We start from the raw sequence: 10,423 nt of genomic DNA, 5'->3' as shown, positions 1-10,423 counted from the left end.
CTGCCTTGCAATCCAACAGTCTGTCTCTAGCCATTTGGAAAATACCCACAAAGTCTATGACTGGGAGAAAAGGGGAAAAGGGGTGCCTGGGTGGCTCAGTCAAATTTAAACTGACTCTTGATTTCAGCTCAGGTCAGGAACCTTAGGGTTGTGAGATTGAGCCCCACATCGGGCTCTGCACTGCGCATACTCTCTGCTTAAGATTTTCTTTTTTTTTTTTAAAGATTTTATTTATTTATTTGACAGAGAGAGAGATCACAAGTAGGCAGAGAGAGAGGAGGAAGCAGGCTCCCCGCGGAGCAGAGAGCCCGATGCGGGGCTCGATCCCAGGACCCTGAGATCATGACCTGAGCCGAAGGCAGCGGCTTAATCCACTGAGCCACCCAGGCGCCCCTCTGCTTAAGATTTTCTTTTCCACCTCTGTCCTTTCCCTCACTTCTCTCTCCCTCTTAAGAAAAAAAAACAGGTACACCCCCCCCCCCCCCCGCAACAGGCAACTTGCTGTGAACAGTAAAAACCTGGTTTAAAAAAAATTAAGAGGAAAGGGGTCTCTGTTATAACCCAGCCCAGCTTGTCAAGGTAACTCCATTCCCGTGCTGAGTAGCCAGGAAAGCAGAGGCAGAACCTTTCCAGAATGCTGAAGGGCGGAGCAGGTATCAAATAATATTAAATGTTAACACCAGGCAAAAAGGCTGGAGGGGAGTGGGTGCAAATTCCCAGTTCTTGGGCCTCAATAAACCTAGCTTCCCTTGGTAACCCCGCCCTCTGTTCTTGCACAGAACAGACTAATATAGACAGGACTAGAGAGATGGGGGTGGGGAGGCAACAGAAAGGCACAGGTATATGGTCAAAAAAATTTCAGCATTAAGGTGAACTTTAAAGATCAGATTTATTTGGAGAAAACAAAACAAAAAAAAAAAGCCCACAACCCAAAGGATGGGATTTTACATCTCAAGAGATCTCCCAGGTATTAAGTCTACAGATTACAAATCATTTTCATAGAAGATATTTTGTACAAATTTTACATGTGTTAAGGAGCGGGACAGAACCCGTTTCTGTGGAAACGGGGGCAGGAGGGGAGTGGGGAAAAAACAGCTTTTTTGGATACAACCATTTGGAAGGAGTAGACCTGAAGAGGGCAAAACCTACCTTTTCAATGGTATTGAAATAAAAAACCCAACAACAAAAAAACACCAACCCCTTTCAGCCTTGGGTATCTCTAAAAGCCACTTCCTGGCTACTGGCCAATCCAAGCCAATTATTTAAAGTTACTTCACTTGGTAAGTCTTTTCTGTCCACGGGGTAAAGGACTCATTAGCTCACTGCTGCAGCGCTCCACCAACACGTCTGCTGGCGGGGCAGGGTCTAACCTAGGACTGATGGGAGAAGGGCTCGCGAACAAGAGACCAAGGTGTCATTTCTCTGCCCGTCCCAGTATTACCCATAAGGACACTGTCCCCTGGGCTGACAGTACAAAGGTGCACATAAAAGGAGACAAGTTAAGCTATTGTGGTGCAACAGAAACCAGGACCTTGTTAAACAGTTCTCTCCATTATTTGTTCTCTCAAGGGAAGCTTAAGAAAAACAAAAACAAAAAACCCCCTCAAGACCACCAAAAAACCACACATTGGTCGAGGCCACATTATAAATCTAAACACTGGTATGGGATTTCAGCGGAGAGAAGGAAAACTTAAGAACAAAACCAGAAAGCCCCCATCAAGGTTGTAAGAACAGCTCACAATGTCCCTATTTTCCACCCTCACTCACCACCCAAGACCATTATTAATTCCAGTTTTCCGAGGTGTAAAAGGGGTCAAAGAAATAGAAGCAGGAATGGAGGAAAGGAGTGAGAGTCCAAAGACACGAAAGAGCCAAGATTTGCTGGAGAAGAGCCTGTGATTCCTTATTTGCTTCTGCTCCCTGGGGCGACAGAGAAAGCCCAGGTCAGGTGTGTGGTTTAAGCAGAAGCTGCTTTGGGGGAGGTAACGGCGAAGAGTAGCATGAGGAAAGGAGACCAGGATGAGAGCCTACATTTTCAAAGCTTCAAGATTTCAACAGACTGTGGATATATGTGAACTTTCAGAAAGGATAGTGTTTAAGAAACGGCAAAACCAGGACACAGTAAAGACTTGGGAACTCCCACGATCCCGAAGTGCTTCCTGCTCCAGTGTTCACTGCAGATCATGCCATTTCCCCAAATCATCGGTGCAAAATAATTAGTCCCTTCCCCATAGCCTCTTTTCAAACTACGATTTCCCCGCTTATTTTGGTCACCAAGCAGTCCTGTTCTTTAGTGGTCCAGAGACTCACTCCCAACTACCCCCCTGGGGGGTAAAAATGAAGGAATCCCCCCAGGTGGCCTCAGGAACTCCAAATTAAGTAAGAGGAGGGGCAGGCAGCCTCCTAGAAACTAGAACTTCAGAGACTAAACCTACCTTTCCAAGAATGGAAAATTTATTCAGATAATGTTTGAGAATTCATTTTTGCCACAATAGGATCATAAGAATTAAAAGGTAGAAATCTCACACTCTTCCTGAAGCCTGCCCTACTGCTCAACCAGGTTCCAGACACTGCATCGCTGTCACTGCCGTTTTGCTAAATGGAGGCCCCCAGGCACTAGTCACACAGGCAACTGCATGTGTCGCAAAAACGCACAACCTTTCCATGAAAAACTGTACGTCTCTTTCTCTCTGGCTACATTGGCGATTCTCCAGTTAGTTCAATCAATACTTTAAAGGCTGCAGCAGCATGCAAAAGAATTTCATTTCATTTTTTTTTGTTTGTTTGTTTTTTTAAAAAAAAGTTAAGAAAGGTCTCCAGGAGATGGTGAGTTTTATTGTCTTGTCTGGATAGAGGTTTGATTTGCTCTCGAATGTTCCAGGGTGGAGAGACTAGGAGAAAGCACAGGATGCAGAGGTCTATTCGGTGTAATCGTCTCCCTCGTTCTCATCTTCGCCATCAACAGAGAGAGCAGCATACTTGCTTGCAGAACTGAACTTCTGGAATAGACAAGAGGGAGAAAATCACCAAGGCCTTGAACTCTCACATCAAAACCCAAGAAACAGCATACGGCTACTTGGGCAAAACCTTGGGGAAAACGGAGGGGACAGCCCAGGCCACACCCACTCACTCATTCAGCATCTCCCAATGTAGAGTAGCTAGGGTGAGTGGCTCAGAGGCCCATGTACTCTTACTGAAGTCCCTCCACCACCTTTCATCTCTGAGAGGGGATGAGAGGCACGAAAGGGAGAAAACGGGAACAGTCAGGTGCATTTGCTATCTTGAACAAATAGTGCCTGACTCCCCACCACTCCCTGGGAGCCCCGAACATAAAGGAGTTCAAGGGCAGACATGAGCAAGCACCCAACACTTACGGAAGCTGGATTTTCTTCAGGTTTCTTTGGCTCAGATGCAGATCGGGAGTCTTGATCCTTTTTGCCATCTTTCCTGCAGAGATTAAGGGTAAAACCACATCTTTAGGAGAGGACTGTCCCGACTCCCACAGGTAGCTGGGAGGCACTGAATAGGTACCTCCAGTCAGCAGTCCTTGTTATCTGGACTTTCGTTTCTAGATTCTTAGAACTGTAACTGTCCATATTGGTTGACTTTCCTTTGTTTATAGCAGGGGATCTGGCAACGCTTGGAGGACCAAGAACAACTTAACTACAGAGACGCACATACCTAGCATTAGATGAAAGATTACAAATGATGAGCGAACACTCATACCTATCTGACTCCTTCCAGTGGTCCTTGTTCCCTCCGTCTCCTGGGCCACGGCTGGAGTTCCCACTTTGGCCTTTTGGGACACTCACCCCATCTACTTTGTTTTCATCTGCTTGAGTGGAGACACAAAAATAAATGAAAAGCAAGTAAAGTAACCACTCTCTTTGCCCTAGGTATCCCTTCGGCTGCAGAAAAGCATGCCCGTGTGTATCGAGGGAAATTCAGCCTCACCCCAACCCAGACTTCCTTCGCAAACCCTTCTTCCCACGTTCCCCCGCCCCCAAATAAGACCCACTAAAAAGTTCCACAGCAGGGTTATGCCATCATGAACAGCAAAGTGGAAATGAAGGACTGTGACGCTGTGTAGTGACCTTGGCCTTAGAGATGGTGACATTTCTAATCTGGACTGAGCATGTTAATTTCCTTCCGATTCTTTTTTTTCCCCTTTCAAAGAAATGTTCTACCAGGAAAGGGCAGGGCACCATGCCTTCTCCAAAGAGACCACTCCTGCCCTCTACTGGTAAGAAAAAGCAGATAATCTAAGAATCTTAAACACAAAAACAGGTGCAAAATTACACTAAGAGTTCTGCATTTCATGAGTCCCCTGCAGGCCTTTACTGAGGCCTCTAGCCACGCGAAACACTGACTTCCTGTTGGTCTTACCTCTCCTTGCTGGTCCTTCCTCAGGTGGTTGAGTTGGAACTACTTTCCCCCCACCACTAGAAGGAAAACATGTAATTATATTCGTCAGTCTTAGGGAAGGAACAGAAATAAACTGTATAATCATTCTCCAAATAGTAAACTTTACAGAGAACCAAAAATACATACTTAACCTTGTGGAACATTAAAATACAGGAAAGACAACAATGAAAGCAATTACGTGAACACTCAAGAAGTACAATGTCCTGTAGGATCACCATGCATGCAAGGGGAGTATGACTATTTTACAAAGAAGCATCCTAAGACTTAGGGATGTAAACTGACCCCCAAAGCCATGCTGCGAACTGTGGCAGCAGCAACTTCTGATTACTGATCTGCAGATTTCGAGTAGATGTCAACCAGTTACCAGAACTCTAGAGAACAATGGCTTCAATGAGCCCCCTCCAGCACACCACTGATTCTGAACTAAGAGCAAAGATAGCATAACTTAAAAAGATGCTGTAAGGACAACAGCTAGGGCCCTTTCCATTATGACATCACCATGTTTAAGATTCTATAGCTAAGCAACCGTTCTGCTCCCAAGCTGACTCACCTGGTAGGGGATGGCTGCTCTGTGTCTGAGCTCTGTGATCGAGCAGGAGGGTTGGAACTTCGCTTCACCCAAGCATTCTCCTTTGGTGGAGGGGCTGGCATTACCTTCAGAGGCTGTTCAGATTTGGGAGGCTTAGAAGTTGGAGAGTGACAGTCTTCCTCCTTACTGGGTACTTCATTTTCTAGAGACTTTTCACTCTCTCTCCTCCGTGCATCTGTGAAGTCAGAATAGGAAGGCTGCCTTATCAGGAAAAGCTATTACACAACATCCATTCAGGATCTCAAGAGAATGGAAAATGGTTCACACCCAAGCTGACCTCTTTTTACCATTATTCTTAAATACAGATCTGTATCTGGGGCCCAACAGATGAAATGATCCCCAAATTGGTAGTTACCAAATGTCGTGTTGAGAAAAGTGACATTTTTTACTGATTCAAGAAAAAGAGGAAAAATCATGGCTCTCTAAGGAGAGCCACCTGACTTTTCCTAGGAACGAGTACTCTATTTTAGGGTTACAGCCTTTCTACATTTTCAGAACACTGTTAAAATGTCTGTATTTGGAGAGCATGTATCCTGTGTGGAAAAGGACCTCTGATGAACCTCAAACCCCAGGAACCACTGATCAAACTTCAATTTGGAGGCTCAACACAAATACATGCATACAGACATTTACCAAAAAACCCAGAACATACTTCTTTTTTAAGGGCACCAAGTGTCTCCTCAAAACTTGCCCGATTCTTTGTTCTAAGTGCAGCCTCCTCAGGTACATAATCAACCCAACCATCACACTCTCACCTGGCTACAGAGGCATTACCATCCTGTTACTAAAAGGCTACCCCAGTATGAATAACTTTCAGAAACCTCCTAAAACACCTGGATGAATTTTTAAATAATCTCAGCCCGGAGCCATGCTTTGAAATGCTCAAGTACAGGGGCGCCTGGGTGGCTCAGTGGGTTAAGCCTCTGCCTTCGGCTCAGGTCATGATCCCAGGGTCCTGGGATTGAGCCCCAGGCTCCCTGCTAAGCAGGGAGCCTGCTTCCTCCCCCGTCTCTCTGCCTGCCTGTCTGCTTACTTGTGATCTCTGTCAAATAAATAAATAAAATCTTAAACAAACAAACAAAAAAAAGTGAAATGCTCAAGTACAAATCAATTTAGAGGTGGAAGGAAAAAACTTAAAAAACACTAGTTTGCAATAAGGGAAAGGAGGTGTTATGATTTAATCACTTGGTTTCCAAAAACACTAAACATGTTTGTGACCAACTAATAAATTCAAGGAAGGAAGGAAGGAAGGATCAAGAGCAGAAGATCATCGCTTGAGACACTGCTCTGGTCATATGCTGACATCCAAAAAGGCTGCGAGAGAGCTGTATGACGGTGACTGTTCTAAAGAAAACTCTGGAACATCAAGACATAAAGAAAGGGATAAACCTAACAGTCAAGTATACTCTTCAGTGGAAGATTATTAAACAGATCACCTAAGTCTCTTCTGGTGCTTATATGTCCGATTTTTCAGACCAGGACATGTGACATTCTGATCGATCTATGCTAATCCAAATAAAGCTTCCATGACTCAATTTAAAACCCCAAAGTCTCTGCATAATTTGGTTATGGCTCGTTTATGGAAACGAGCAATAACATGATACCCACCCTGGTCCAACTTACTTCTGCCAGATGTGGTTGAGGTCCCAGTCTGTGATGACTCACTTCCTGTCCTGGACCGTTCTCGTTCCTGAGTCTCTTCACTTCGCCAGCTTGGGTGTCTGTACAGAGATTTAAAAAATAGAAAACAACTTATGTCCAGCTCAATGAAGGCCACCCTGGACCCATGCTGACCCCTCAATAACTATCACTAATATTCTACCACGCTGTGTTTGTGGGTGGGGTGGGTGTGCACACCCTGCCTCTCTCAAACCATCTGAAAGCTGCTGACACTAAGACGCTTTGGCTCTAAACCCTTCAAGGACCAACTAGGGTTAAGAATATTTTCCTACATAACCTACAGCCTTACTGTTACTGGTAACCCAACTCTATAAGCCACTCAAAACTAGGCCACTTTTCAGAATGTTATTACAAGGGGTTTCTACCCTACTGGATCCAATTCTACCTTTTAATAACAAACACTTTAGTGATGACTCCTTTAACATACACCCAAGTAAAATTAAATGAAAAATATCTTACAGTTGACGTGTAACATAAGTGAAAACATTTTCTCTTTACTCTACCCCAGTAACCTGGGTAAGAGGCACATCCACTAACCTCACCATGGTGGGATTTTACTCCATACATTAAAGTCAGATTTGGCAATTTTATTCTTACTGAGTCAGATACACTTTACTTATAAAAAAGGAATAGGCCATAATGTGCCCACTCCTATATTAAATCACTACCAATTTATACCTGTCAGAGGTTAAGGCCATTTAAGCCCTTTTAATAACTGCTAAGGCCAGGCAACGAACTCATCAGCTGTGACTGTCCATATACTGTAGCGCCCCTAGCGGCCCAGCCCATATACACTAACTGCTAGTAAGTGACAACCAGTAACATCTACATGAATTTCCCGAGGGTGCCCAGGGGATGCGCGGCTGCCCCGCCCATCAGGAACCACTCCACCCCCAGGCAGTAAACTTGCAATGGAGGAGAACCTCACCTCTCCCGGGGCCGTCGGTCTAGTTTTGGCTCATCCAGCTGGCGCTGCAGCTTCTCCTGCTCCTTCTGCAGCCGCTCTTCTACTTCTCGCTCTCTAGCAGCTGTGTCAACAGGCTTTGCCCCTCCAAAGATAGAGGCCGCTCGACTGGACTGGGAGGTGCTAGCAGAGGAATCATCTTCCTTAGGAGTACTCCGAGGCTTTAGATTCAGTTTGGGTCTTTGGGGGGGACCTAAGTTAAATAAAACTCTAAGTAACAGTTTTTCAAAATCACCAGAAGCTGATGGCTCAAAGCCAGATGCCCAGACACAGGTCTAAGAAAATGCCGCACGGGATTTGCAGTACTGGCCTAGCCAACACAGCCAAAGACAGTTAGTCTCTCCACTACCATATCCATGAGGCAGCACCACACTGAAGGGAAGACTGGGAAAGGTAAACACTTGTATTACACACAGAGTGAGTCACCACAACTACTATTACCTGCAAGAAATGTCCAATTATGATAAACTTCTGAATGGAAAGTATCTTGGTCAAAATGTGGTCTGGAAGATGGACTACTTCAGAAGGCTAAGAAGAGCTCATGACAGTGTCATGGGAAAGACTAGCTCCTACACACTTGACTCTGTGTAGAATGTAAATCTGACAGTGATTCACAAAGCCCTGGACAAAGCACTGGCTGATGTAAACACCAAAGGAATTTGATTTCCTCTTGGATCCAAGCTGTCAGAATCAAGATAGTGTTTCAAGGGAATCATATTTCTCAAAATCAGTGTTTATCCTAAGTAATTCAGACATACAAAAGATAAACAAGATAAAACCTACATGTCCTAACCACCCACCTGGCTTAAGTAATAAAACATTCTAAAATCCACACGGAAGGCTCCTGAGTATCTTTCCCCTCACGACATGCCTATCTGTGTTCTGTCCTCTCATAACCACTATGCTCAATTCTGGGGCTTATCACTCCCATGCAGGTCTTTACACTTTTACTACAGAACACATATATGTATTCATCTGCAAAAAGAGAATCATTTAGCAAGATTTACAATTTTTATTTTTTAAGATTTATTTATTTATTTATTTTTTAAGATTTTATTTCTTTATTATAGACAAAGCAAGCAGAAGTAGGCAGAGAGGAAGGGGAAACAGGCTCCCCGCTGAGCAGAGAGCCCGATGTGGGGCTCGATCCCAGGACCCTGAGATCATGACCTGAGCCGAAGGCAGAAATTTAACCCACTGAGCCACCCAGGCACTGCAAGATTTACATTTTTAAAATACAGGTATGTTAAAGATTTTATTCATTGATTTGACAGGGAGAGAGAGCCAGAGAGCAAAAGCAAGGGGATTAAGAGAGGGAGAGGGAGAAGTGGGCTCCCCACAGAGCAGGGAGCCTTAAAAGGGGCTCAATCCCAGGACCCCAGGATCATGATCTGAACCAAAGACAGATCCTTAACTGACTGAGCCACCCATGCACCCCAAAATTTAAATTTTGGTAAGTTTTTTTTTTTTTTTTAAGATTTTATTTATTTGACAGAGATCACAAGCAGGCAGAGAGGCAGATAGAGGAGGTGGGGGAAGAAGGCTCCCTGCTGAGCAGAGAGCCCCATGTGGGGCTCGATCCCACGACCCTGATATCATGACCTGAGCCGAAGGCAGAGGCTTAAACCACTGAGCGCCCCCGGCGCCCCTCGGTAAGGGTTTTAAGCTGGCAATTTATATAAAACTTCTGAGATACAGCTTTTTTAAAAGAAAGATTTTAAGTAATCTCTATATCCTATGAGGGGCTTGAACCCAGAACCCTGAGATCAAGAGTTGCAGGCTCTATCAACTGAGCCAATCAGGACCAACCCCCACCCCTAAGATCCACTTTTAGTATGTGTAAGTTGCAAAGGGCCCATTAACTCCCCTTTTATAGGGTAAAACTGGGGATCAGAAAGAGTAACTCATTTAAGCCATACACCTCATATTTGGAAGACCAAAGGATGAAATCTGTATTATCAAACCAACTCTAGGTTCCTCCACTATAGTACACAGAACGTCCTTTTCTTCTTTCTCTGATAATTTCCATTTGTTTTAGCTACTCAAAAAAAATGAGCATCTACATTACAAATACTGCGCTAAGGCCAGATATGTGACAGCTGGGTAGTTTTTAGTTCCTGCCTGCAAGGAGCACAATTTAATGGGAGGATCAGAATTAAAAAAAAGAACACAGTATGCTAAGCTCTACAGAACAGATTTATTCCTCCCTGGAAGTTCTTACACTGGGGCTGTTTGGGGAAGCTTAAGGCTTCGAAGTGGGAACTCCTGAAAGTCTAGAAAACTTAGCAAGCACCTAATGGTAGGTAGCACTAAAGAGGTAAACTGTAGGCAGAGTAGTGAAGACCCCGTATGTCCGGGGCACAGACAAATGGCTATCTTTCAGGCCATGGAGAGACTAGGAGCAAAATAATCTAATTAGCTCTTGTTCTAGAAAGACAATCTGTGCTAGTGTGAAGACAGAATGAGTCAGGGAAATCTGTTAGTAATGTGGGTATAGCAATGAAGTCTGAATAAAACCAGTGGTAGTGACTCTGGAGCTGAGGGGACAGAATCACCGGAAGAGAGAGATGAGGTGTGCAGTTATTGAGGGAGGGAAGAATGACGTGAGAGAGGAAAAGGTCACAAGTCAAGGAAACCCGAAGTCCACACCCAGAACTCTACTTTTCTCTCTAGTAAAGTGGAAAGGAGAAACATTATCTATACCAGATAGAATTCTTAAGACTGTATAATATCTGTGGGGCGCGTGGGTGGCTCAGTCAGTTAAG

At 44.5% G+C, this 10,423-nt stretch overlaps 1 protein-coding gene across 4 annotated transcripts in view; it reads right to left on the bottom strand.

The window, feature by feature from the left end:
* Window positions 1-870: 870 nt before the first annotated feature.
* The window catches only part of EIF4B (eukaryotic translation initiation factor 4B), a 31,333-nt gene continuing 21,780 nt past the window's right edge, over window positions 871-10,423 (bottom strand). The window contains exons 9-15 of one of the 4 annotated variants that reach the window (XM_046011510.1): window positions 7,623-7,851; window positions 6,623-6,735; window positions 4,976-5,189; window positions 4,387-4,442; window positions 3,727-3,835; window positions 3,375-3,447; window positions 871-2,999 (exon numbers count right to left, since the gene is read on the bottom strand). In XM_046011510.1, the coding sequence (XP_045867466.1) occupies window positions 2,919-2,999; window positions 3,375-3,447; window positions 3,727-3,835; window positions 4,387-4,442; window positions 4,976-5,189; window positions 6,623-6,735; window positions 7,623-7,851 (875 nt within the window). In that variant the 3' untranslated portion in view covers window positions 871-2,918. The remainder of the gene's footprint in view (window positions 3,000-3,374; window positions 3,448-3,726; window positions 3,836-4,386; window positions 4,443-4,975; window positions 5,190-6,622; window positions 6,736-7,622; window positions 7,852-10,423) is intronic. The other 3 variants (XM_046011511.1, XM_046011512.1, XM_046011513.1) reach the window with 3 other exon arrangements.

Source organism: Meles meles, chromosome 7 (genome assembly GCF_922984935.1).
Source record: "Meles meles chromosome 7, mMelMel3.1 paternal haplotype, whole genome shotgun sequence".
Taxonomy (NCBI): Eukaryota; Metazoa; Chordata; class Mammalia; order Carnivora; family Mustelidae; genus Meles; species Meles meles.
Note: the sequence above shows the minus strand (reverse complement) of the source record. Positions and strands in the feature narration are given on the sequence as shown.